The sequence below is a fragment of the Rosa chinensis genome, chromosome 2, assembly GCF_002994745.2.
Source record: "Rosa chinensis cultivar Old Blush chromosome 2, RchiOBHm-V2, whole genome shotgun sequence".
Lineage (NCBI taxonomy): Eukaryota > Viridiplantae > Streptophyta > Magnoliopsida > Rosales > Rosaceae > Rosa > Rosa chinensis.
Genome location: NC_037089.1, coordinates 6,431,900 through 6,458,533, shown reverse-complemented (window position 1 = coordinate 6,458,533; position 26,634 = coordinate 6,431,900). Strand labels below are relative to the sequence as shown.

The following is a 26,634-nucleotide window of genomic DNA, read 5'->3' as shown; positions in this document are numbered from 1 at the left end:
CATGATTTTGCTGACTGTGATACCACCGATGTCTGCCGTAATGTATAGCGGCCGCATGTGTTGGGCCATGGCTGGTGTTGGCTTAGAGAAATGCATGAGCACCCTTTTGTCTGGAACCCCCGCTGGTTCTGGTAAGGCTCCGTCTTCTACCGGAGTTGCGGCTGCGGACGTGACCTGCAATGGTTGCGCACCCTCTTCTTCTGTCTCCTCCACGCAACACTGGGCAGCGACCGGCAAGGCATATCTCGCGGGGAGCACATAAACCATGTTGCAAGAAACATTATCTGGTTTAGTCCCCTCCATGTTGACATCCAGATCAATCTTGGGTTCTTCCAATGGGATATCAGTCTGGAACTGCCGAGCCAAGCGATCTACCAGCGACTCTTCTGTAAGGCCTTTTACCTGACAGTGTTCAGGCCCTTGTGACTCGATTTCTTGCTCAAGTACCAACGGCTTAGGGTTTTCCGGTTCCCTACATTCTTCTGGGGCGGAAAGGATCACACTTTGGACTTTCTTAGGTTGCCATTGCAAAGTGCTAACCACTCTGTCCTTGCCCCCAGTCTGTCGAAGACTGAAGCTTTGACCGCCGGTGCTTCATGGGAGAGTCTGCGCCGAACGTGCGGTCGCCGAGTTGGCGTGCTGTTCCTTTGGGTAGGCGGCGGTGAGATCTCTTTAGTAATCCTGCAAAACACACTGGGCTTTGAAGCTCCCATTAGCGAATCTGTTTGCTTGTCAAGACCACGGAGAGGTCTCAGTGGTTTAGCGGCCAGTGCCTCAAGCTCTTTCTGGTATCGTTCAGGCGACTTGACCAATTGGGAAGGTTTGATTAGGCCTTGGTCTAAGGCCTCTAGAGTGCGCTTGGCTTCACCGAAACGGCGCTGTAGCTTCCTCTTTCTGGACGGGCTAATCTCCACTGCCTTCCCCTTTTCCCTGGTGTACCATCTACCTTCTTTGATGGGATTAGCTGCTACAGGTGGTATATAGGGCTTGGTCAAAACATCTTTGCAGTCACTTCTGACCTTTTCCCGCTCTGGTTCTTTCGCGGTTGCTTTTAGTTTCAGGAATAAATTGGAATCTCTGGGAGGAGATGGTGTCACTTTCTCCCGTTCCCTCGGGCTGGTAGGCTGATAGTTCCGCGATGGGGAAGTCCACTTGACTGGTGGTAGGGAACCAAAGCGAAATGTCTGCTCAGCTTCCTCATTCGGCGTTTGGATACCACATTCCTCTTTACATCGCGAACAAAGAACCACGGGTGAGGCCTGGTTGGTTGTCGCAATTTTATCCTTAACAGATGCCTCACCTGCGGCGGATTTATAACCCTGTTCGCTTGGGGCCAAATCCAGTGTCGGTTTCCGTTGCTGCTTCCTGTTCCAGTCTATGTTGACCATATTAACCCCAGTATCAGGGAAGGGGTCCACATCCACTAGTGCCGTCGCGGTGACTGGAGCTTCGACCTGCAAGTTACCGTTATTAAGCCATACCTGAATTTGGTCCTTAAGTTTTACGCAGTCCGCAGTGTTGTGGTTCCACAGGTTATGGAACTTGCAGTATTTCTTTCCTTTCAACTGCTCTGGCCGCGGAAACGGCCCAAAATCAGTTTTTACCATCTTTGCAGCAATCATTTCGTCGAGAATCTCGTGCGCTTTGTTGGCATCGTAGGTATATGCCGTGAACTCCGGCTTAGTGAAAGCCATCGACTTGAGCTTAACAGGCTCCTTGGACATCTTCAACTGTTTCAAAGACGAGCTTTTCTTCCCAGTCAGTTCATAGGCAGCTATATCATTATCCTCTTCCTCTTCATCGTCCTGGCTCATCTCTGGCGTACCGCGGTGATAATAAGGGTCGTAAGTGGTCGGCTGGTAGCTCAGGGCCGCTACCATACGGTGTTTACCGGGCACATACGTTCCTTTAGAAGCGTTCTTCCTTGCATCTGTCTCTCGAAGGAGATGCTCAAAACTGCCTACTTCTGTGATGAGTTCCCCCATCGACTGTATCATGCTGCCATGCTGCTTCTTTCTTTGCCGGGGTTCCAAGCCTTTAACCGCCAACTTGACCAACTCCTTCTCGGGCAGAATGACGTTCAGTTTGGCTTTCTGGATTTGAAAGCGCTGAAGATAAGAGACTGCTGATTCTGCGGGCTGTTGGGCCATCTGAGTAAGAGAGGCCAGATCTACCTCAGGCTCAATATTCCCAAAAGTTGCCCGGAAAAGTAGTTCCATCGCCGGCCAATCCGTTACTGTCCCTGGCCTAAGTTTAGAGAACCATCTGAAGGCAGCGCCAGATAGGGAGGTACCAAAGATCCTGCACTTGAGGACGTCATCGTTCTGATATTGGCCGCATTGCACCCTAAATCTGGCCAGATGAGTGGCCGCATCTTCCGTGTCTTCCCCTGAAAAAGTAGTAAAAATAATGTTCTTATAACCTCGAGGGAAAGGTGCGAGCATGATGTTTGGCGGGAAAGGTCCTTCGTACACTCCATCTGGCTGGGCCCTAGGGTTTGCCATTCTGATCATCTCCTCTACCTCGTCCCGTCTCACGTAATCCGGACCCGGAGGTGGAGGGGGTATCACCAAAGCTCGGTGAGCAGTTTGTTCAGGGCTACCTGGTTTACTACTGTTGATCCTTCCCCGCCATGTACAGTGCGGGTAGCCGTTTTTGGCGGGAGAGTCATTGCAGGAATAATTTCTTCCTTTGATAGAGCGGTTATCTTGATCGGAGTGCCAGTTTGGTCGAGCGCATAATAGCTTCCTGGCAATTCTTGATATGTTATTTCCGCCCCATCACTGTCATACTGGACAAAAGTCGTAGGCTCTGACGCAGCTCCTATACCTTTCGAGGCTTGATGCTTCCTGGCAGCCTGTCCACCTGATGAAGCAACCTTTTCCTTACCGCCAGGAATAACCAAGGCCTGCTCCTTGTTCTTCGATGGAGTAGTAGCAGCCATCGCCGACGAAGAACCGACGTTCTGGTGGGCCTTGTCGCGCTGATTTGGTGGCACGTACTTGCCTGAACCGGACGACTGGCCAAGAGAGCCAAGGATGGTATTAGGGTCTCCTAAAGCCGTGTGCATCACCTCCTTCGCATGGTTCAATTCAGCTCTCTGTATAGCCACTTCAGTTGCCAAGTTGGCCCCCTCCTTGCGGAGATCAGCAATGTTCGATGTGGTTTGCTTGGAATGATCCGCTATAGCATTCAGAATTGTCTTATGACGCTCATCTTGTGCGGCAGCGATAGTTATAGCTTGCGCTTTCAAGGCGCTCTCTGTCTGTGTGACCTGCTGCCTGGTATTCTCCGCATAAAGAGTCATGCGCTGTTCAAACTCGCGGAGGAGCTTCTCTGATTTCGCTGTTTCTCTGGCTAGATCCGCGTCCATCTTCTTGCGATGGTTATCGACATTCTCCATAAGGATCGCGATAGTCTCATCGACGGTTGCTCCCTCCGGGATAGGCTTCGAAACAAAAGCCTCTTCCGCTTCCACTACAGCGTTGACAGTGGAGGGACTTACAGGCTCGCTAGCCTGATTAGTGTTGACGCTATGACCTTCAGTTGCGGCCAAGTGATTCTCACCTTGCGAAGTTGACATACTGGATGGTTGAGCCTGCAGAGAGAATCGTTGCGTTACTTGTTCCTCAGATAGACCACGACAGTCCGCACGAGAATGCGATCTGTAGCTGGAGGTCTTATGCTTTGGGCAGCTAGCGTAGCCTTTTTGGTAAGGGTTATTGCTAGACTTCCCAATGGTTGCGTTCAGAAAGAAACCCTAGTATGTTGTCCCACCGGGCGTGCCAAAATGTTTGGCTCCAAAACCAGCTGGTGTGCAAACAGTCTCTTTTGAGCGAGTGGTTGCGCAGGCGTGCCAGCACCGCGGGGTGCAGTCGTTGGGGTAGTCCCATGACCTGACTTCTTCTTCAAGCGCTGTGGACGAGGAGAGCACCAACCTCGTCACAGGGTTCTTTTCTTGCCTTCCGGAAAAGGACTTCTTGCCTTACGCGGGTAAGGGCTTTGGTTGTGGTCTCTTTGCGTTCACCGAATCGATACTCAACGCTGAAAGGCTGAGCAGAGCAATCACTGGGAAGTTTGAGAGAAGCACGGGTTTGCTAAAGCGTGACTTTAGCTTCGCTGGGTTGCGAGGGCGTTACCCTTGCTTCGCTGGAAGTAACAGTGGCGGTTGTGCTCGCAGTCGGCTCCTGGGGAGACTGGGACTGGAAGTATGGTCGCCGGGTTGAACTGGTGAGGCTGACAGTCGGCTCGCGAAGAGACTAGGACTGGCGGGTGGTCACCGGGTTTCAACGAGGTTGAGGGTTTGCTCCGGGGAGGCTTTGTAATCGCTGGGATTGATTGTTTGATTTGGGCTCAAACAGTCTCTATGAAAACATGTTTAAAGGAGATCGAATTGAAATAAGTAGCAAGATTCTTTATGTCCTTGATGAGTGTGATAAGCCTCCAAGGTGGTGTGATAATTCCTCTAACTGCATCAATTACAAGCTTTGAGTCTTCCTCCACCTCAATCCTCCTATAGCCTTTTGCTTTTGCATACTCCAGACCATTGCAAAGGGCAACGGCTTTAGCAATCGGTATTGTAGTCTTCCCAACTTGTCGAGTAGCTGCAAACAGAGGTCTTCCAAAGGAGTCTCTGATTACGAAGCTTCTTGCAGTAGAATCTTGACAAATAGAACCATTAAAGTTAATTTTGACAGAATTTTCTCGGTAATAAGTTGTTGCCGATCCTTTGTGATCGTTTTTGTTGTGCTTCAATCTCAAAACACCGCTGATGAGTAATGCCAGGATTTTGTTGAAATTATCACGTGTATTCACTTAGCAGGAGACAGAGTTGATTTGAGCACACATACATCATTAACGCATTGGTATGCCGACGCTATTCTACCAATAGAGTTGGCACTTTGTCTGTTTTAGAGTCTCCATGGTCAGTGTGACCACTTTTCCAGTCTCATGGTGTACTGTAGAATTCGTAGCTCCCTTATTATCATTCCGGGCATCAGAAGATAAGTTCAAGCCCTATGATATAGTGTTATGTTATCAGTAGGTCTATTAGTGGCTCTTGATTTTATTGTTAAATAATGTGGCTATATAATTTGTAGTTATTACATAGAATTGTAACCGAGAATTAGACAATACAAATGGAGTTGCTACTTCTCTAAATCACTCTCAATTACTTCTTTTCCCTCCCTACCTTCTGCATTTGCCAACATTAACGGAACATCTAAAATATGTTTACAAATTTTTGAAAAAGTGCTTATGGCATATCAAATATTATTATTAATTATTTGATTGCTAAGAAAACGATTTTTCCAAAATATCTTTTTTTTTTTTGAAATACCAATGAACAAAATGAAGTATCATGTAACCAAATCAATCAAGACTCAATTTTACATTTTTTTTTAATGTTCTTGTATAACAAGAATTCTTAAAATTTCTTGAGGATTCTTAATACGGACAATGATAGATTTTGACTTACTTCATGTGAATTGAATTTTGCCACTCCAGTTCATATGTTGAACAATGTGTAACATATGTGTGATTTTTAATGCAAGAATGACAAAAATTGTACAGATTATATAGTCATTGTTGACACAAACATAAAAATCGCATAATGTTCGAGATTCATCAATTAAAGTTACAATTCAACCACAAATTAGAGAACAAAATACACATGCTGGTGCTTTTGGATAATAAGTATCTACTTCTTATGCTTAACATGTGTGATGTATAAGAACACTATCATCCGATGGCCACGTAAATTGCCAGTCCACCACAAATGTGGCAAAATGTGATCCAATTCCAGATAATCTACACAAACCAAAGTAACCCTTCTCGGTTTCTTCTTCAATTCTGTAACGCTAGCTGGTTGACGGTTGACCCTTTTAACTATCACTTAAAAGTTAAAACTCAACAGTCAACAATGCCCAAATGTGTTGGAATTGGACTCGGGCTTCCTCATCGACTTCCATATTTGGCGGGTGTTTATTCTTGTTCTTCTTCTTATTCAATCACTAGTGCAGTTGGGTCTGTCCCTAATCTTGCAAAAGTAGTAAGCAAATGGAGCAGTGGAGGTAGAGCACCTCGGCGTCTGGTTTTGGGCCTTGGAGCTTCATTTTGGGCTCAGTTGATGAACATGTCTGGTGCTGTTGGCGGCAAGGCTTTCACTGCCTCTGCCAGGTTGAAGAGTGGTCCTTCCTTTGAAGAGGTAGTTTTTCGATCCATGATTGGGGATAAAGTTTTGTTCTTTATCTATTTATATTGATTTGGTTTCTGGGTTTTCTACAATTTTGGATTTTGATTATGGATAGGTGCTGTATTGATTCTGGGTTTAGATTTTTGATAGGGTTATAAGGTTATGTCTGAAACAGCAAAAGGTGTAGTCTTTAATAAAATTTGGGCTTTGTTTCTGAAACCCTTTTCCTGCAAAAGTAGCCATAAGTTTTATGAATTCTTAATTTTAACCTATTGGTTGGTGTTCTGAAGTTTTGTAGAATTTCCTTTTGGTTTTGTGTCTAATTGAAGATATTGAAGAATGTGGATTGGCCGGAGCAGATTCCTTACAAGCTGGAGGATTTCCAGCGCTATGATGAGTAAAGTTTCTAACTTCTGCTTGTACAATGTAGTTTTAATGGGCTGAAAGTTCACCTTAACTTTGATGAGTTCTAAAACTAGAAGTTGATTTCATCAGGTCACCAGATACATTGTTTTATGAGAGTCCGCGCTTTGTGACACATATTGATGATCCAGCCATTGCGGCACTGACTAAGTACTATTCTAAGGTGTTTCCGCCTAGCAACACTCCAGGAGTAAGCATGCTGGACATGTGTAGCAGTTGGGTGAGACTTTTAAGTTAATAAAGTGAGGCCTTGTTTTGTATTTCACATTTTCTATCTTTTAGAAGTAATAATATAGTGATTGATATTATATCTAGGTTAGTCACTTTCCACCAGGATACAAGCAAGAGCGAGTAGTTGGAATGGGAATGAATGAAGCAGAGCTAAAGGCGAATCCGGTACTTCTCTTTTAAATTATTTTACTTATTTGAGAATCTATACAAGTTGCACTCGAGCTGTTTTTCACTTTTTCTTGCTTGTCTTGATTGGGTGTTCTGTTAATTTTCTTATAGTACTGTTGTTGATGCTTAAATGAATGCGTTTATACTGAAGCTAAGTCTTGTAGAGTACCATTTTCTGCTATAAGTAGTATGCCATTTCGTAAATACAAGATATAATATGTAATTATAAACTTCTAGTGCCCAGAGATCTATCTTAAGTTGCAAAAGATGGAGAAACTTGTGTCTTCTTTTTCATTAGCCATGGTAGTTATTGACTATTTATAGGCTTATAGCTGTATGGTGATATGAGAATATCCATGCTCATTGATAAAACTTTTGTAGGTTTTGACAGAGTATGTTCTTCAAGACTTGAATGTCAACCCTAAACTTCCCTTTGAAGATAATTCTTTTGATGTGATAACTAATGTGGTAAGTACATCTACTGCCATCATAGTTGTTGTTTATCATCTTCTGATAGAATTCAAGCAAGCGGTGCATGCTTTTCAAAGATATACTGTTCTTTACTGCTCTCAGAGGTAAATAAATTTCACATTGCAGGTTAGTGTTGATTATATAAACAAGCCTATTGAAGTATTCAAGGAAATGTGCCGGATTCTTAAGCCAGGGGGACTTGCTATAATTAGGTGAAACTGTCTTCTTCTTTCAATTAAAGATGCTGTCATCTCAGTGTAGATACAAATTTGAAATCATCCCTTACCCATAGGATTTCATAAGGGCTTTTATGGAGAGAGTAGTGCTTCAGATCGCCTCTGTTGTTTTTATTAATCAATCTGGTCTCTCTTCTGAACCAATTCTAACTTGATTCCAATGCCTAAAAAACAGCTTTTCCAACCGATGTTTCTGGACTAAAGCAATCTCAATCTGGACATCAACTGGTGATGCTGATCATGGTTTGATTGTTGGGTCATATTTCCACTATGCTGGAGGATTTGAACCTCCTCAGGTAATTAATTCCTTCTTTCTCTATTGCTTTTGTTCCTTTTTTTCATCTCATATAAGTTCTCTTCACACATGAATCATTAATTATTCAACTGTCACAGTTCCAAGTATTTTAGCAGTAATGCGTTACCTAAAAAAATGTGCTGCTGTTATGCAGGGGGTGGATATTTCTCCCAACCCTGGACGCTCAGACCCCATGTACATTGTATACTCTAGAAAGTTATCTTCCGTATAAATACCAGATGTGAGAAACTTCTTTTTCATCTAATCAGTGGTCTAATTTTCAATAGAAATTGTTACAGTATTAAAGTTGTAAACTCATAGTCAGTCATTCTTCCCGGAACAAAAAAAGTCCATAGTCAATGTTAGCAAATTGCTCTTGTTTCCGTCTCTAGATATAACTTCTGCAATTGGGCAATAGGGCCGGTGTGACGGTGTTTTTGTAGGAAGATATTAGTTGGTGGTACTTCTGTGGAAAGCGCTTATGTTACGCTGGGAACCATTTGTATAGACTATGTATTCATTCCAGTTTATAAGATTTGGTTAAATATTTCACTACACAATGGCAACATTATAGACTAAAGTTCTAGGAAGGCCAGATTCTTTCTATATATGAATAGAAACCGTCTAAGGAATGTCATACCCGACCCTATAGCATTAAATAGGGTCTGGTTGATCAAATTGCAGGACAACAACAATTCCAGAATGAAAGCGAGACTATGAATCTATGATCAGCTGGGAATGTGAGATTAGGGGACGTGAACCTGAGAAATTTTTAGGTGCTCCGGTCAAACCACCTTGGATGCTCCGGTCAAACCACCTTGGCAATCCAAGGTGGTTTGACGCACCAATGAAAATTTGACATGTGGTTTCCACTAAAACTTAATTAACTCAGTCATTTGTTAAAAGGACCATTCAAGGCTTTTATTCTCTGCTTTGTTCTTCATGATCGTCCAGAATTCCAGATCCTGCTAATGAAAACTTTTCTCGAACTCTATATCCTATCCCATCAACACTATCATCAAGATCCTCCTGCTACGCCTGCCCTATCCTTAAACAACTATTGGATTATACTCTTAAGATCTGAAATTCTAATTGTAATGATTTGAATTCAAATACTTGATGATTAATTAATTATTATAAAGCAAAATTGACCAAACCTGTGGATATAGCCTCGGTGAAATCCTCAGCACTGATGACCAAAGCTTCTGGCTAGAAAAACCAATTAGATTACATAGATTGACCTCTCATATCCAAAAACTCCTAAATCCAATAAGTTTTTGAAGGATCGCAACTGTTCCAATTAAATTCCAAATACAATTCAGATTTGAAGGACCCAATTAATATTGAGGGACATATAACATATTTTAAGATTAATTGGTTCACTCTCCCAACATTGGTTATAGTTGCAGAAGATAGTTATGCAAATTATGGATAATGATGAGGTTGGAGGATGAAGACAAAAAGATACTGAATAAAAGACCATTCAAGGAGGACCTGAAATGGTCTTTTCCCAAATAAAGAGAAAGACTTTACATTTTTATTCAATAAATTGAAAATCACGTGTCAATGTCTGATTGATTCGTCAAACCAGGTCAAATGCCAGCATGGACTGACGGGAGCACTCAAAAATTTATCCGTGAACCTCCATGGCAAAGCGTAATTCTGGGAAAGCACTATAACAAATCCTTCTATAAGTCTAACGAAGGCGTCTATATTTCAAAAAGCACCGTCCATAAGCCCTAGAATTCAGCACCATTGTTCTATGATCACACCATAAACAGAATTATTGGAGACTTGAATCCATCCTTGATGTTGTGAAAGTTGGTCTCTATAGTCGGTGCATCAAAAAGTGTGTACAACTGTACATTAGTGCTTGTAAGAATATATAGCTATAATACTAGAAAAGTACTAATCCAAGAAGCCACAAGCACCACTGAAGCAGAAGCATCTAATAGCAGAAAAAAGCTGAGGAATGAGATTCTGTTTTCAGAGTTCCACTTTCTGTCTATATATCAATCCATTCCTAGATAAAAAAAATAAATAAAAAACAGGAATATGTACAGAACGCAATTGATGACAGAGACATATTACACACCAAAAGGATTAGGCCCTTAGATAGGACCTAGTGACCTCGGACTTGGGCTGTGTCTGGCTACATGGCTGAAGTCACACCCATCCCTGCTTGTAACGGCGGAAGAGCTCCTCCGTTTGCGCATTCTTGAAGGCGCTGCAGGCAATGACATAGACCCAGATGAGAATCACCACTGCCACGATGAGGATCACATTGGCTCTTCTCCATTCTTTTCTCAAGTTCCCCAGTAAACCAGCCCTACAAGAGTAGCAATTGTAGCATAGTATGTTCTGGTCATTGTTCCACAGCAAACAATCTGGATCTGCTGTAGGGTTTACTGGGTTTATCCACACATTTGGGTTCACATAGTTGTAGCCACAAGCTGTTGGAGGTTTACAGCATCCTGACTGTAAAACAAGAACAATGTTTATGTTATAATAACAGAAGGAACAAAAAGAGAAAAAGGTAAAGGAAAAATAAAAAACCCACCAAATTTTGTCACTATATGAATCTAATGCTGGCAAGCATAGTTTGTTCTTTTTCATCTTCTTCCATTGTGATCCCGGTTATGGTATTTTGGTTACTTTAATTTGGTCTACCTTCCATGATTTCTATAATAATTCAGAAGCAACTGCCATCCACTAGAGCAAAGTTTGTGTCTATTTTTCCATTTAATTTATGGACCACATTGAAAGGTAGATAGGGGGCATGGAGTATTGGCTCTAGAATAAAACCGAAATGGTGGGTCCTGATCACTCCTAGATTCCTATTCTTACTCCACTGCACTTGAATTACTGGAAATTTCTGCTTCTAACATCTAGTCATCTAGTTCACAATGTGGCATAAAGTCTAAAGACCTGTTTGGATGTACCAAAAGAAGAGCCCTTTATCTTCTATCAACTTCATTTGTGTAGAAAGTGTAAAAAGTTGCAATCTTTTTCATCAAAACAGCAATGAAATCAATACTCACAGTCAATATTATCTTCCCAAAGACAATAATTTTTACCATTCCAAGCAAAGAAACAGAGGCAACAGAGAGATCGAGAACTTGTCTGGAACTAAAGACCTTATAGAATTATCAACTAATCACAATGTGGCATTCACGAAATTTAGTTCCTGTTTGGATCCACCAAAAAGAAGATGCCTTTGTCCTCTAACTTTAGCACCACTACGATCCAAGTTATCAGCTTCTTTTGTGAAAAAAAGGTAAAAAGTTGGGTTCTTTTCATCAAAACGACACTCAAATCAACAATCACAGTCAAAATCATCTTCGAGAACATTAAATTTTATGAAAAACAAAAGAAATTAATAGCTTGCCTGAAGAGGAGAGATGTGAGCCGCAAAGAACTGATCAGCAGTGATGTAATTCTGAGTGAGGTTAGGACAAGTATCCGATTCAGCCAAGCAGACCCTTATCTTCTGCCAGTTCCCGGAATCAGTAACGTAATCCCTAAGCCACTTAGAAAACCCGTCCAGCCGGTACTCCCGGTAAGCCCTACCCGGAACGCCGTAGCTTCCGTCGGGCCTCGTGACAGTAAAAGCAAATATAAGCACAACAAGTAGGAGGATTATGAGGGCGGCCATACAGAAGAGGTAGAGAGCAAGAAGGCCCTGTTTGTTGAAGTAGGCCCCGATGAAGCCGGCGAGGGAGACTAGGAGGATGAGGACGCCGAGGACGAAAATTGGCCACCGGAAAGAGCGGATGCACTCGTTGTCCGGCTTGTTGGCCAGCCAGATGCCGGCGGCCATTATGGGGATGGAGCAGAGGAGCGCCGTGAAGTTGAGGACTGCCGTGATTTTGTTGCTCACTCCCATGGTGGTGGTGGTTGTGAGGTTGGTGGAGAAGGGGTTTGTGTTTTGCTTTGCTTACTTCTTAGCTTGTTTTGGTGTGAAGGAACCGTGTGGATTGGGTTTATATGCGTTGGAGCTGAGGGTGTTGGGAGTGAACCGGTGTGCATTATTGGGAGGGGTTCTTGTAGTTCTGTAAGAGGTGGTAAATGTTGCGATCTTATTGGCGAGGGCATATATTCTCGTCTTTTTTGTCCAGAAAATATGAAAAGTTTTACTGCAGAATAAGAAACTATGACACGGAATCTCAAAAAATTGTGATAGGAATTGTAACTCGAGTAGTAAGACAAACTCTATATGGTGAAAGAGCGATAGATGCAGGATTATGATCGCTAAACCAATGCATTCGTCGTAAAGTTGGTCTCGCTCGAGTTTGTAGTAGTACTACATAGAAAAAGCATTACGACTTACATATTTTGTTAGGTTACCGACCACATTAAAGTTCAAACCAATTCATGGAGATATAGCATTTCTTGATAATATTTTTAAATAACCTCTTTTTTCTTTGGGTGAAATTTTAAATAACTTCTTTGACAGACGATCATGCGATGTTCAATAATAACCTTATAAACGTAAAATATTCATCACACTTATAATTAATCATAAATTTCAATCGATTTTGTGTTTTCTCTCGACAACACAACAGTTTTATAATCGTTTACTATGATTTGCAATGGTAATATTGTATTAGCAAGTGCTCCTCTTTCGGATCAAGGTGTCATGATGTCTAAATCATCATGATGATTTGAAATTTGAAATAATATGGAGTACAACCCAAACAACTAAAAGCTTGCGGATAAAGGATAGAACTTGCACAAAAAGCTTGATCCGTATCCATCTCAAAATTCTTTCATTGAAATTACATGTGAAAAGTTAAACCGCATTGTCAAAAGTCAAAAGTCAAAAGTGATTCTACCCACCGCACGTAAGGGCTTCCGACGCGTCGTGCCACGTGCCTCGTGTTCAACCCACCACGTGCCCGGGATTTCATTCGTCCTCGGTAGTCGGTACAATCAAATCCCATCTCCCACGTTCAGAGTCGGACTCTGTTTGCCAAACTCTTGAGTCATCACAAAACGCACCGTTTCGCTTTCCCGCGCGTTATCGAACCCTTTAAACCCTCCCAAAGCCCCCAAATCCAACTCTACGGATTTACAGAGACCCTGAGGGAAATGGAGCAATGGCTCCCACTCTTCGACATCTTCCTGAACTCTCCGACGCCGGAATCGGAAGCGTCGACGTGGCTGAAGCAATCTTTCAGTGCCTCGTCGTCAACCGCCGCGCCGATCACCACTGGATCCTTCCTCTCGTTGCTGATGAAGCCATTGGAGACAATCGATGCTTCTTCCGGAGGTCCGTCCCCGAATAGGTAATGGGCCGAACCCAAGTTCTGATTTTGATGAGTTTTGATCGGAGACTGATAGTGTGGTACTGGGTTTTACAGGGTGATGTTTATACAGACTCTGCCGAATGTGGTTCAGGCGAGGGTTTTGTCGTTTCTGGCTTTGGATCGTGAAAGGTTTAGCGGCAGGGAGTTGGGTAAATTGGCTAGAAATGTTTTGAGTTGTGATCAGGGGGTTGATTTTTGGGTCCAGAAATCTGCACGCCACCTGCTCGACGTAATGTCTGAGTCAAATTACGAGTGGATTTCCTGCTTGGGTTTGGATTCCCGGGAGGAGGAGGATGAGTTTGAGTTTGAGTCGTTGCCGGATTGGCTTAAGTTGTCGGCGGCTGAGAGTGATTCAGTGATGCCATGGCTGCCTATATCGGCTGAGGAGTTGAGTTCAAGGACAGTGAGTGGTGATGATGGTGGTTCGTTGAGTCAAGTTGGAGGGGATGAAGATGAGGATTTGGATATGGATGATGTTGTCGAGGAAATGAATATTGATTCTCCAAAAAGTGTTGATATTGAACCTGGAGTTAGAGAGAAGGCTATTAGTTTGAAAGAGCGGGTTGTGAGTTTTGAATCAACTTCAAAGACTGTGGGATTAGCAAATGAAATTCGTGAATTTTGCTTGGACAAAGGAGGAGAATGTTTCGCAGTTTTGGGTCTGATTGAACCTTGGTTAGCTGATGATGAGACTGCTTCAGTTCTACTTTCTCATCTGACAAGTGGAGGCGAGGAAGAGCTTACTTGGCCAAGCCAGGTTCTGTGCTCGATTGTCCTGCCCAAGTTGTTAGTTCTTGAGGAACCAGCCTCACGTGTGCTAGTGACCTCAATAGTAGAGTACTGCAGGCTACACCAAAGGGCTGCTGAGTATGCACTGTTGTTTCCACTGATTCTCCAACAGGAAGGCATCAACAATCCTATATATGATGTGATCACAAGAGTCATCAAGGAAAGCTTGCACCCGGCTCATGTCTCATCTTTCTGTCAGAAGCTGCTGTGTGGAGAAAAAGATGAGAGGAGAGTCATTTGTCTTCCTTGCCACAAATATTTGATAACTGATAAAATGGTATGGACAGAATCATTGTTTAGCCTGCTGCAAAGCATTTTGAATCATAATATTCATTTTACACAGAGTTCTGTTGACCATATTGTTTACCAGGTTCAGCAATTGGCTGAAACATTTTCTAACTCTCTGAAATTTGGGAACTTTTTGTTATGTTTAGTCACCAAATGCTCTCCATTGTTGAAGCCTCACAAGCTTATGTTGACTAAAGTAGTTGAGCAAAACAAAACATTCTTAGCTAAATCTATATTATGTAAAATAGCTGGCTTGTAGCTTTTGTTGATTGTAATGGACATGCTTTGTCTATCTTTGAGAATCTGTATTTGGTACATGTTAGAACTCTTTTCAAAGGCCAGTCTTTTATTATATACATATAAGTCAGTTAGGACCATTTGGATTTTCTTTAGTTTTGACCCTACAGAAACTGATTTTTCAATTTCTTTTGGACTTTGTGTACAACAAATCAGAACCCAATTAATGAAAGAGAGATGAAGGAACATATATATTGCTTCCTCTCGAAAGGAAAAGAAATACTAGTTTTAGAAATAGTGCTTCTCTCCCTGCAAAGCCTTCTTTTCCTTTCAACAGTTTTTTATGTAGATGACATAACAACTTTATGAAAACAAAACCAAAAGTACAAACTTATATGAAATGAGATACAGAGATATATGTGGTAGGCAGTTCGGCACTTTTAGGTATGGAAACCATTGTTCCCATTGGCCATTTGTTTCATGGATTCGAATCTGGGGCCCTTGTCATTGAACTTTGTGGTGGCATAAAGCTTCAGGTAATCTTGAAAACGGAAGCTACTGGGGTATAAGAGTTTGGGAGCTGGAGAGATGAGGGCATCTCCGGCAGGATTATAGAAGGTAGCAATGGAGAGTCGACTTCCATTCTTGTCTGTCAAGACACGGTGCAAAGTACTTTTGTACCTTCCATTACTCAGCACTTCCAGTTGGTCACCTGTGTTCACAAAGATGGTGTTGTTCTTAGACGGTGGAATTGCAACCCATTTGCCATCTTTGAAGAATTCTAGACCCGGAACTTGGTCGTCTTGGAACAACAGTATGATCCCACCAGCATCAGTGTGCTCTCGCAATCCTCTCACACGTTCTGGCTGAGAGCACTTGGGATATTTTGCAACTTTTGTCCCGACAGAAGGACCCTTGCTACCTGAAAATGCATCCTTGATATCATCCTTCTCCAAACCAAGATTCTCACACATGAGCTCAGAGAGTTTCTCTGCCAGGTTGATCAGCTGAGCTATATACTCATTCATTGTTTTGCTGCATTTCATGCATAAAACTCAGTATACATGTTTGGACTTGCAGTGTCAGTTTATAGTTCATACGTTATGGTTCTGCTATTCTATTGATAATTGACTTACCAAAGATCCTCTGAGATGTTTGGAATTGCTTCAATGTTAGATGTGGGGCGATGCCAGACGAAAAAGGTGGTTTCCCAGTCTTTGTCAGAGGTATCGTCTTTCTCTAAGCTTCTAGCTATCTCTGACTGATAAAAGCTCTCTTTCAAATTTTCCTCATAGTGTGCATTTACCAATTGCTTCACTTTGTCCATCAGCTTTTTGTCGATTCCATGGTTCTCAATCTGCAAACATTAACCAATATATTAGATGTGCATAAGACGTCGATTTACAATTGAAAAACGAAAAAATAAAATAAAAAATGATCCACTTTACTTGAAAGAAACCCCATTGCTCGCATGCTTGGTTCAGGAGAGCCATTGTCTTGCTCCTCTCTTCACCATTGATCTCACCAAAGTCTATGACAGGGATCTCCATTTCCTTCATTCTCTCTTGTCCTGATGTAGAAAACAGGTAAATGCAATGCAGTATTTATAGGACCAGAAGTTACTGTATTCATCAATATTATATTAGATGCGGTAGTTACACATTAACCTTTTCAAAGGAGAATTGCTTGGGCCGGCACATGTGATCAACTCTATGTTATATATATATATATATATATATATATATATATATATATATATATATATATCTTCTGATCAAGATACAGTAAACCCTGGTTCTGTTTCTTCACTTTTTTGCAAGAAAAACTTTCCTTGACTAACTTAGACCCCTTTTGATTTGGCATCATCATGTGCATCCCTCACTATCAGTCTCCTTGTGTTCAAATGTGTCTGCCCACCGGTCTTTTATTATCATATGCATATTTTTGTAACAAACTTAGTCTTATCAGCTGTTGATATTTGTCAGTTTAAACAAAACCGGGGGCTGTTTGACTGTGACATACTGATGTTGAATCAATTGCCATACAAACAGGCAAAGAAAAACTGGGGGCAGAAACTTTGCCTGTGGGCGCTTAACATCTTGCATTAGTTGGAGTTGGATCAGAGTCGGACCATTTTCTTTGTTTTCAATACGGAGAAACTCTTTTAGCCCCGCTTCGCGATCCTGCCAAACCCTACAGTGTTTAGGAGACCTGAAACACTAACAATCTAGCTGGGATTAGACAAATAAATCGAGAAATTGTGACATACTGATGTTGAATCAATTTCCATTCGAACAAGCAAAAAAAAACTGGGGGAAGAAACTTTGCAAGTGGGCGGCTTTACATTTTGCATTAGTTGGATCAAAGTTGGACCATTTCTTTGTTTTCGATACTCAAGAACTCTTTTTTCCCCGCTTCACGATCCTGCCAAACCCTACAGTGTTTAGGAGACATAAAAACTCTAACATTCTAGCTGGTATTAGACAAATAAATTGGAAAACTGTTTAGTTGGTTGGTTAATCTTTGTGATTGTGCAGCAAGTCATGTGTATTGGTCTGCAGTATGATGTTGGTAGGTATATTATACTTGTATTAATTATGCGAGTAGATGGATTTGGAAAATAGATTAAGCATATTTTGTTATACACATAATTCAATGAAGTTTTGGCAAGGATCTAAGTTTAGTTTCTTGAGGACTTAGAAATCCAGAGACAGATCTGGCAGTTTAAAGAGAATCTACTGAATTGCGCCTTAAAATATATAAGGAAGATCATTCCCAAGAATGCATCAAGGACAGTCCTTGCTTATTTGAAGGTGCTGGAACCCAAGCAGATACAAGTAACTTGGTCTGCTTTGGTTGAAGGGTATGTCTAGGCAAAGCGATTAGAGTACGTTAAATATTTCGTACTTGCATGCCCATATCCCTATTTGGTTCTGCTTAAATTAATACTTAAAAAACGTGAATATCTTGTGTGAATTACATTTCACCATTTTGGTATCCAAATGTTTAGAATGTAGTTGTGTAAATATCACACTTTATGATTTATTGCATTTTTTAAGTTTTTGTTACGATTTTTTTTCTTTCGATAAAAGCATATGAAATTTTAAAGATGTGGGCACTCAACTCTATCTTCTTTGCCACAACTAAGTCATATAGCAGCTTCTACAGCTAGTTCTAAATTCTAGTTTTCAGTTGTATCTACTGAAGTACGTAACCGCTTAAGACAGTGGGTTTAGATGACAACCTCAACGTGAGACAAAAATTAAATATTAAAAAATTCTCACTTTTATACGGGGTTTGAATTTTAGCCACATGTGAAACATAATAGAATGACTTGAATCAAAAGCAAAATCTCAGAAAACAACATCATATAGAAACATTGTGCCGTTTTTTTTTTTTTTGGTTAAAAACATTGTGACGTTTTGATATTTATAATTATTATTTTTTAATTATGAGAAGAAAAAAAACGATTATTTCACAAGGATTTTTCATATGTACGCTACAGTGATAGGAGTGACAGAAAACGATGCCGTATCACGAGATGAGCGCATGCAGCACCTGCCCCGGCTTGCGCCACAGCGCGCGGAAAAAAGATTCGGAGAAACTGCAACTAAAGCAACCCAATTTGCACCTGCATCGCCCTTCATGCGCCGTCACCACATCTTCCTACTTCTCCTAACGGTGAGGAAAACGCCGCTACACTAACCCCACTGCCACGCTCGCTGCGTGCCTTTCGGTGTACCACACGCTCATGCCCTTCGCGCGTGAGCACCTGGAATCCCACACCTTGCTTGCTTCGGAGGACAAGTTTGTCCTTTCACATAAACCGGCTCCTTTCCTCCGTCCCCCAACTGAAAATTTTTCCCTCTCGTTCGTTCGTTCGTTCTCTCCACCAGAGAAATCTAGATAACCAAATCCAAAACGACGACGTATTACTGCGCGCCGCACAGTCTAGGCCTCTGCAATGAGGCTCCGACTCGCTCTGCTGTGTCTCTGCTTCGTCACTATTCCTCGGCTCGAATCCCCAGTCGCGGCCTCGGCCGAGTCGAACTCGGTGCTGGAGGAGGAGATCAATGCCGAGTCGGAAAACTCGTCGCTGGCGAGATCTGGTAACGACAGCTTCGCCAACATGATTGATCGGGCTCTCGAGCGCGAGTTCCCTGAGAACGAGCAAAATCAAGGTCCGAATTCTTCAATTCTTGCTTGTATTGAATTTTGAATTTCCGGACTTAATTTGCCACTGCATTGCCTTCAATTTCATGCATAGTTACTAGGTCTGGTTTGATTATGGAAACTTTCGATTCTTATGGTGCTGCTGAGTTTATCTTTGCAGTTTAATTCACATTATAGGTAGATTTAGTTTTCGACGAAGAAATTGGATTGTTATAAAATTTGAAGCTTTTAGTTTGTGTAGATGGTTTTCTGAACTGTGTCTTCTTGTGCAGCCGCGGACTCCGGTAGCTTCAATAATAGCGTTAATGAACAGCAGGTAGGTACTCGGCCGAGCTGACATTTGTGAGTTTAGAGTAATGTGCTGTTCAATGCATGTGCTTGATGATTTCAAAACGAAAAAGGGAAAATGTCGATGTAACTAATGTGTTTATCTGAGTGCTTTCGCATAATCGTCGGCCTGCATTTTAAAAGATGTTGTTTTGTTTGTTAGGCGACTCTGGAGACTGTTGCTAGAGTTAAGTCCAAGAAAAATGACAGCAAGGAGGAGAAGTATGTGCTTCTATCTTGTGAACAGAAAAACGAAATATGTTTGTTGATTTCCATTATTGGAAGTGGCTGGAAATATCAAATAGTTTACATGAAGTGTGTTCGCTGACATTTTTGTGAGCCTTATGTTAGGTCATTTCAATTTCATGATGTTTTCCATCTGGAGAATGAGAATGGAGCAGAAGATATGCCTACACTAATAGATCGCAAGGTATATCTGCTGCTTGTCTTTGATTCATATCATGATTTTATTGGTGTAATGTAGAAAAGCAACATAGAAAGTACGGGAATGTAGACGATTTGTATAAAGTGATGATGCCATAATGGTAAATATTTACAACGTCTTGGGCTTGAAGTGGATACTTTTTGACATGCTTATTTTTTGTCATCCTTTTTATCAGGATAATGTTTTTATTATATCCAATCTCAAGTCAAAGTATCCTGTGCTGCAAGTGGACTTGAGGTCAGCTTACAATTCTTTTGCCGTTGTTTCAATTGCCATTTATATATAAGTGGCAGAAAAGGTTTGCTGATATATCCTCTTCATGTTACAGACTGATATCAGATCTGGTAGTTGTCATTGTCTCTGCAACATGTGGTGGCATTGCCTTCGCCTGTGCTGGACAACCTGTATGTCCTCTATCACAGAATTTTGCTTAGACTCTAGTGAATTCTTTTAAAGATTGGGATTTTTATTTTATTGACTTATTTATTTTGAATGGGAGGATAAGTCCTTGGCATTTGTACACAGTTTTTTCTTTGCTTCTAGATCCGCTTCTTCTCCAAAAATTTATCTCTCTTTACTTTCGAATGTTTTCAGGTCATTACTGGATACTTACTAGCAGGATCTGCCATTGGACCAGGAGGCTTGAGTTTTGTCAGTGAAATGGTCCAAGTATGTTGTCTTTATTCCTATTTTGCTTGGCTGATTTTTTTTTTTTTTTTTGCGCTGCCCCTATTGACCGCTTCTTCAGGATTATGTTTTCAGTTGTTCCATTAGCAGATTCAAAATCATGAATACTCATGTTATACTAGTTCGGTCTTTTGCCATTCAGTTTAGGTGGATCTATAAGTTTCTTTTCATTCTTTGTCATTAATTTTTCAAACACTACTTGACTTTTCATGCACTACATTCCAATTAAGTGCACAAATATGCGTAAAAACTGTAATAAGCTTCTTGGTATTTGGTTGATTTTCTTTGTTATCGAAAAAAATGCAAGAAAGGAAAAATATGGGTATACTTCTGCTACGTACACTTCACTATTAATAGTTGTCATATAATATATTCTTTATTTGCCATTATAAGGCTTCATACGTATTACTTTCATTTTCTTATTAAAACAAGCATGCAGGTTGAGACAGTGGCTCAGTTTGGAGTGATATTTCTTCTTTTTGCATTGGGCCTGGAATTCTCAGCTGCTAAGGTTGGCATGTAACCTTAGTGTTGTGGTATACATTTGCAATCTTGTTTGTCAATTAATTTAGGTCATGATTCTACCCTCCCCTCTTCAAGTTTGCAGCTTCGGGTTGTTCGAGCAGTGGCTGTTTTGGGAGGTTTACTGCAGACTTTCCTATTTATGTGCTTGTGTGGAATAACAGCCTCGGTAAGTCTAGCATCTTAATCAACGCTACGTATTTGATGCGGAAAGAATGCTTTTGAAAAAAATTATCAAGTGTGAATTCACTTGTTATCCAATTAGACTGCAAATGATCATACTTTAACCTGGAATATAAAACTAAGCAAAGATGCATTATAATTATTTATACTTCTGTCATTTTTTCCACTTCTCCCAATGTTCTAACGCTGCACAGCTGCATATTATTTCCAGTTATGTGGTGGAAGACCTTCTGAAGGGGTATTTGTTGGTGCATTTCTTTCTATGTCTTCGACAGCAGTGGTAACTATCTTTTGCACTGACATCTGTATATTTTCTTCTGTTATTACCTTTGGGAAAATGTATGATTTAATTACCTGTTCAGTTTTTAATCCTTGCAAACGGGTTGTAGTAGTCTTCCTTTTATGCTTATGGGACATTAAACTGCTTTAAAATAGTTTGTATATGAATGTATGGAGTTTTATTTTTCTTCTTATTGTATAAGAAGGGTGATGCTGATATGTAAATGGTATTTGGTAGTAGGATATATTAGATATTGAAAGGTCGACATTTTCTTGTTAATCTCATCTTTTTGGATCTGCAGGTTTTGAAATTCTTGATGGAAAGAAATAGTATTAATGCTCTTCATGGTCAAGTCACAGTTGGCACTCTTATAATGCAGGTTCATAAATTTTTCAGTTTGCAGCATATCACTAGTTCACTACTAAGCATGTGCTACTTAGTATTATAAAGAAAACTTGTAAAATTCAGACTTATGATTTCTCACTGTTTCAAAACTGTAACGTACTAGGACTGTGCTGTGGGTTTGCTATTTGCTCTGCTTCCAGTTCTTGGTGGCACTTCGGGTATTCTTCAAGGAGTAATATCCATGACCAAATCGTAAGTAAAGATGGAATAAGGGATCCCATTATAAAGGTTTATGCAATTGATGATAAATGCCCCTGTCTAATGCACAAACAACTCAACACCTTTTATCTTGTTTTCATGCATATAAATCTATATGAATTGTGCATAAGTGCCTCATGTCTCATTTCACATACTCCTTTAATTATTACAGGTTGGTGGTCTTGCTTACATTTTTGGCTACATTATCAATATTATCACGTTCTTGTGTACCATGGTTCCTTAAGCTTATGATAAGCCTATCTTCTCAGGTATTGACAAGTTTTCATTTTGATCAACCTCGATGCTGTACCTTACAGATTATGTTATGGACATTTTTCTTTTATGTGCAGACTAATGAACTCTATCAATTGGCAGCTGTGGCATTCTGCTTACTTGTCGCTTGGGTTTGTCTTGTTTCCTACTTTTTACATCTACGGACCTCATACATATTATTGCAGTTAATATACACAACTTATAGGATTGGACTGTTTTACTATCCTTTCACCGAGTAATTTTTTTATTTTTTTTTTGTTGGTGTGTGTGTGTTTTGTGGGGGCTGGGGGGGGGGGGGGGGGGGGGCGGGGGGTGTCATGGTTTGACGCCTGCCCTCAAGTACCTTGGGTCTACAGCATCTATCTAATGCCTCCCTGCAGAGACACTATAATACATGCCTTCTTATCTCATTTCAGTGTAGTGATAAGCTGGGTTTAAGTCTTGAACTGGGTTCCTTTGCGGCAGGAGTAATGATATCAACAACTGATCTTGGTCAACATACACTTGAACAGGTAAGGTATTTTTGTACATATGTACTTGAGAAGTTGTGGGGTGCCTAAGTTTTTTTTTTTTTTTGTCTTTTTTCATGTTTTCTCCCTTTTTTCCTTTCCTTGTATGCTTCAATTTCTAGTATATGTATCACATAAGACTTTTCCTATCATTGTGATACTCATGTATTAAGACTTTCATGTTAGGAACAAGTGAATGTTTGAGAGAGCGAGAAAAGAATACAAGCTTCCAAATTGTTTCTATTAAATATTTTTTTTTGCTTCTCAAAGATGAAACAGGATTAATAAATTCAGCAGCTGTAATCATGCTTGAGTTTCTAAAACATAGTGTTGAATGTACAGAAAATTGACTTTTCCTCACCGATTGTAATTTTTTAATTGAAGAGACTAATCTTGTTGCTCTTCTTTGTGTCTTTGTTTCTGTCATGCAGGTTGAGCCCATTCGCAATATGTTTGCCGCTCTTTTTCTCGCTAGCATTGGGATGTTAATAGATGTTCATTTCCTTTGGAATCATGTTGATATTTTATTAGCAGCTGTTACATTGGTAATCATCGTAAAAACTGTAGTGGTTGCTACTGTTGTCAAGGGATTTGGATACAACAACAAGACTTCCCTTCTTGTAAGATTTCAAAAACTGCTAAGAGAGCTTTATATTCATTTATTTCATACATTTTATTGACGGAGGGAGCCTTATGTTATCCCATCTGTAGGTTGGAATGTCTTTGGCACAAATCGGAGAATTTGCTTTTGTTTTACTCAGCCGCGCTTCTAATCTTCATCTGGTAGAGGTGGGTGCTTCACCTGTAAATTGCCCTTCTAAGAATTTGTTCAAATTGCAGTTAATTTTCTTACATTTCGCACTTAATCTAGGAATTAAACCTTAACATGAACTTACATTCTAACTGAATTTCGGTCACTACTGCAGGGTAAACTGTATGTGTTACTTCTAGGCACAACAGCTCTTAGTCTGGTATGTTAGCTATTTATGATATATATTAAATTATGATTTGTGGCACAGTTTGCAATCAATCTTCCTTTCGCTGATACTCCTAGTGTCTACCTGTTATTGTAAATAAAACCGTTTCTATCTACTTTTGGAAATAGCCAATTCCTGTCAATTTCTTTTCAATTGCTATTTGTTGGAATTGTTGATTTTTATATTGTAATAATGCAGGTCACTACACCATTGCTGTTCAAGATGATTCCTGCTGTTGTTCATCTTGGGGTGTTGTTGCGGTGGCTCTCCCCTGATAGCCTAAGTGAGGTAATGGTCTGCACTTAAATACGTGATGAATTTTCACCGTGTGGAAATGTCCCTGTTTACAGTTGTGCATAGTTCTTGTTGGAGCAAATATTTTGAGGTATCTTAAATATGGTTTCTCCTCCCAGATTGGCTTCAAAGGAGATAGCTTTCGCTCAGATGGTGCTAAGCGTATTGCTTTCTTGGTCCAAGAATCTCATCATTTATGATGTTAAAAAAAAAAAAAAACAATGACCAGACAATCGCACTATTCAGCCTTTGGAGTTGATAATCTGAAGGACGGTATTTCAGAGTGCAAAGGAGGTCGACTGACTGAATTTGTGTATATAGCAAAGCTCCCCGACTGTTGCCTACTTTCCGTTCATCTTACTGAAGGAGCAAGAGTGAATCATATAAATACTAATTGAGAAAAAAAAACAGCACGGTAACTTTTCTCTTGTAAAATAGTGCCCATTTTGTAATGTAAATTATCTGCTTGCCCGCTTCGTCCCTTCCTGAGGTCGAAAATTTTTGTTTTGTTTTCGCTGACCTTTCTTGCTTTTGTTTCCTCTAGTAGATCAGTGTTGTTTCCAATCAACAATGTATCATGGATTCTTCCTTTGCAATAGAACTACAATTTTCTTTTTCTCTGTGTAAGGTTTATGTTTTGTTGTTTCAATAATTTGTTTGGCAAATGTATATACACTGTGATTTCTTAAGGAAACAGAGAGATGACCTCATAGAAATTACAGACATGCTTATATTTCTCTTCTCTGTTTCTCCTGTCATCAGTTCATCTCTGTATCATAGGTCCTTATATCAGCAGTCACGCTTGCATTACAGCTTCCACTAGTACTGTTTGTATAATCGATCAATTTTTAATACGAGGAAAACTATTGAGCAATGATAATACAGACATTAACTAGTGATGGCACAAATCGGGCCAGATCGAGGAGGAAAACTAGTTTTGTAGAAAAGCGAGTCCCCAAGACTCCTAAAAGAAATTTGGAAGAACCTTGGGCTCAGTATTTAGGAATCACACAATGAGCGTAAAAAAACTAGGATTTTGCGCTTGGAAAATAATGGGATTGGTTTTCTTGGCATGCCTTCTTCATCACTTGTGCATGAAGGTTTCAAAAAGTTGGAAGAAAAAAGAGAGAGGATCTTTTAAGAAAATAAAGTTGGCACAAATCGGGTCAAGTTTTAAGCCAAATGAAAAATTAATTTTTGTAAAAAAGTACAGTTCTGAAGACTCTTATAACTTATAAGACATTTGGAAAACAAGTCGGATCCATAAATAATGAATATGTAGCAACGTGATTGACGTGACGTGGTGAAGACTATCCTTTGATTAGTGTAATCAGTCCTTGATTAACACTACGCAGGTTTTAATTTAGCAGATCGACAAGTTACTATATTCATCTGTCAACAAATGTGAATAATATGAAAAACAGACAAAACTTCAAAGAAAAAGAAACTGTAATCTCACTGATAATTACAGGTAACATAAAGTACTAATAGTTGTAGGTTTCTGTACCTTAAAGAAATCCCATACAAAGTTGACCTACGTATGAAAGCAAAAGTTAATTAATTAGCCATGCATAACGCACCATATTAAAGATGATCAGGGACATCGACAAAATTGAAAGAGAAAGAAAAAAAAAAGCATAATCTATGTCTATTGGGGGTAAACCATGTTCATTATTTTAAGTAAGGTGCAAATGACCCATGAGAAAAGATACAAAAAAAAAAAAATAGAGGTGTAAATGGTATTTTTAAAGATATGAAGATCTCCATAAGAATTTATATACGAACGTGTGAATCAACTCATTTTTAGAAATGAGGTGTTCTATAATGTATCGGAGTATTGAAATTTTGAAGTTCAAAATTAGTGACTTAACTCATTGGGTACGGGGGCATACCTCAAACAAGTTACAATCTAATAGTTTTATGTTCTAGAGTTTCAATACTGTGCTGCAATGCACAGTTTGAGCATTTCATATGCGCCGAATGAGTTTATCTTGGATATACAAAGCTTTTGGGTTCCCATTGACAAAGTTAAAAAATAAAAAATACTTCAGAGCACTTTAAAACTTTTATTTTTAGAATTCCATGCCAGCAATATTGATCTCCAATATGTATACAAAATTAAGTATAGATTAATTAATCAATTAAGGCAGCGAAAGCAGATTAAAGGACTAATTAATGAGAAAAGAAATGTTCAAGGGCAATTTCTCCATCAGCAAAACTATAATAGTGGGTAATCCACGTTTAACTGATATAGATTGTTCACTAGCCATTAATTACTTAGTACGCCATCTTAGTTTATTGGGTGATAATTAATAATTAAGAAGCTGATCGATGATCACCATCACGTATTCAATATACGTACCCACATGAGCTACCTCATTCTTGTAGCTTGGTGCAATGGCTATGCTATGAACGAAGCTTGCAAGTATAATAATCATAATGTAAGTTTCCTTAAAAAAAAAAAAAAATCATAATATAAGATTAAAAATGGGGCTTGTAATTAAGGTTTAGGTTTAGGGTTTGTTGACATCTCTGGTTTTTCTTTTCATTAATAATTTGATCGGTTTTGAGTTGGATATGTTATCTTAAATTTGATTTTTATTTTGACATTATTTAAGTCATTAAATAATAGTAAAGGTTAAGAGACCAATTAGCTTATAATATGAATTAGCTAATTCGTAGTTCTAAAGCGTTATGTAATTACTATAAATTTTATTATCC

At 40.0% G+C, this 26,634-nt stretch overlaps 5 protein-coding genes across 5 annotated transcripts; 3 read left to right on the top strand and 2 right to left on the bottom strand.

The window, feature by feature from the left end:
• Positions 1-5,749: 5,749 nt before the first annotated feature.
• Positions 5,750-8,572, top strand: LOC112188152. Its single transcript, XM_024327200.2, has 8 exons — positions 5,750-6,205; positions 6,523-6,590; positions 6,689-6,836; positions 6,932-7,012; positions 7,397-7,483; positions 7,613-7,698; positions 7,898-8,018; positions 8,172-8,572. The coding sequence occupies exons 1-8, from the start codon at positions 5,777-5,779 to the stop codon at positions 8,247-8,249; spliced, it is 1,098 nt and encodes a 365-aa protein (XP_024182968.1). The 5' UTR covers positions 5,750-5,776; the 3' UTR covers positions 8,250-8,572.
• A 1,255-nt stretch (positions 8,573-9,827) lies between these two features.
• Positions 9,828-12,063, bottom strand: LOC112188630 (tetraspanin-2). Its single transcript, XM_024327781.2, has 2 exons — positions 11,406-12,063; positions 9,828-10,495 (listed from the first exon to the last, which is right to left on the bottom strand). Exons 1-2 carry the CDS (start codon positions 11,901-11,903, stop codon positions 10,184-10,186), a joined length of 810 nt encoding a protein of 269 aa, XP_024183549.1. The 5' UTR covers positions 11,904-12,063; the 3' UTR covers positions 9,828-10,183.
• A 934-nt stretch (positions 12,064-12,997) lies between these two features.
• On the top strand, positions 12,998-14,693 carry LOC112184268. The gene is made up of 2 exons (XM_024322536.2): positions 12,998-13,305; positions 13,381-14,693. Exons 1-2 carry the CDS (start codon positions 13,109-13,111, stop codon positions 14,660-14,662), a joined length of 1,479 nt encoding a protein of 492 aa, XP_024178304.1. The 5' UTR covers positions 12,998-13,108; the 3' UTR covers positions 14,663-14,693.
• A 170-nt stretch (positions 14,694-14,863) lies between these two features.
• LOC112184269 (1-aminocyclopropane-1-carboxylate oxidase 1) lies at positions 14,864-16,245 on the bottom strand. The gene is made up of 3 exons (XM_024322537.2): positions 16,089-16,245; positions 15,777-15,997; positions 14,864-15,675 (listed from the first exon to the last, which is right to left on the bottom strand). Exons 1-3 carry the CDS (start codon positions 16,197-16,199, stop codon positions 15,081-15,083), a joined length of 927 nt encoding a protein of 308 aa, XP_024178305.1. The 5' UTR covers positions 16,200-16,245; the 3' UTR covers positions 14,864-15,080.
• A 1,897-nt stretch (positions 16,246-18,142) lies between these two features.
• On the top strand, positions 18,143-24,529 carry LOC112183407 (K(+) efflux antiporter 4). The gene is made up of 20 exons (XM_024321779.2): positions 18,143-18,821; positions 19,086-19,129; positions 19,304-19,362; positions 19,492-19,570; positions 19,761-19,822; positions 19,914-19,989; positions 20,180-20,254; positions 20,712-20,783; positions 20,880-20,963; positions 21,189-21,257; positions 21,559-21,636; positions 21,766-21,854; positions 22,033-22,129; positions 22,211-22,264; positions 22,550-22,645; positions 23,074-23,262; positions 23,354-23,431; positions 23,569-23,613; positions 23,818-23,907; positions 24,033-24,529. The coding sequence occupies exons 1-20, from the start codon at positions 18,605-18,607 to the stop codon at positions 24,111-24,113; spliced, it is 1,734 nt and encodes a 577-aa protein (XP_024177547.1). The 5' UTR covers positions 18,143-18,604; the 3' UTR covers positions 24,114-24,529.
• The last annotated feature ends 2,105 nt before the right edge of the window (positions 24,530-26,634 follow it).

What these genes read in the sequence shown, in the direction of transcription:
- LOC112188152 (XM_024327200.2), top strand. Translation starts at nt 5,777, where the DNA reads ATGTGGCAAAATGTGATCCAATTCCAGATAATCTACACAAACCAAAGT. An exon ending in GTGGTCCTTCCTTTGAAGAG is followed by an intron (nt 6,206 to 6,522) that starts GTAGTTTTTCGA and finishes GTCTAATTGAAG; the next exon opens with ATATTGAAGAATGTGGATTG. An exon ending in GATTTCCAGCGCTATGATGA is followed by an intron (nt 6,591 to 6,688) that starts GTAAAGTTTCTA and finishes TGATTTCATCAG; the next exon opens with GTCACCAGATACATTGTTTT.
- LOC112188630 (XM_024327781.2), bottom strand. Translation starts at nt 11,903, where the DNA reads ATGGGAGTGAGCAACAAAATCACGGCAGTCCTCAACTTCACGGCGCTC. An exon ending in CTCACATCTCTCCTCTTCAG is followed by an intron (nt 10,496 to 11,405) that starts GCAAGCTATTAA and finishes CTTGTTTTACAG; the next exon opens with TCAGGATGCTGTAAACCTCC.
- LOC112184268 (XM_024322536.2), top strand. Translation starts at nt 13,109, where the DNA reads ATGGAGCAATGGCTCCCACTCTTCGACATCTTCCTGAACTCTCCGACG. An exon ending in GGAGGTCCGTCCCCGAATAG is followed by an intron (nt 13,306 to 13,380) that starts GTAATGGGCCGA and finishes TGGGTTTTACAG; the next exon opens with GGTGATGTTTATACAGACTC.
- LOC112184269 (XM_024322537.2), bottom strand. Translation starts at nt 16,199, where the DNA reads ATGAAGGAAATGGAGATCCCTGTCATAGACTTTGGTGAGATCAATGGT. An exon ending in AGCAATGGGGTTTCTTTCAA is followed by an intron (nt 15,998 to 16,088) that starts GTAAAGTGGATC and finishes TAATGTTTGCAG; the next exon opens with ATTGAGAACCATGGAATCGA. An exon ending in AACATCTCAGAGGATCTTTG is followed by an intron (nt 15,676 to 15,776) that starts GTAAGTCAATTA and finishes CATGAAATGCAG; the next exon opens with CAAAACAATGAATGAGTATA.
- LOC112183407 (XM_024321779.2), top strand. Translation starts at nt 18,605, where the DNA reads ATGAGGCTCCGACTCGCTCTGCTGTGTCTCTGCTTCGTCACTATTCCT. An exon ending in TTGGCACTCTTATAATGCAG is followed by an intron (nt 21,637 to 21,765) that starts GTTCATAAATTT and finishes GTAACGTACTAG; the next exon opens with GACTGTGCTGTGGGTTTGCT. An exon ending in TCTGCTTACTTGTCGCTTGG is followed by an intron (nt 22,265 to 22,549) that starts GTTTGTCTTGTT and finishes ATCTCATTTCAG; the next exon opens with TGTAGTGATAAGCTGGGTTT.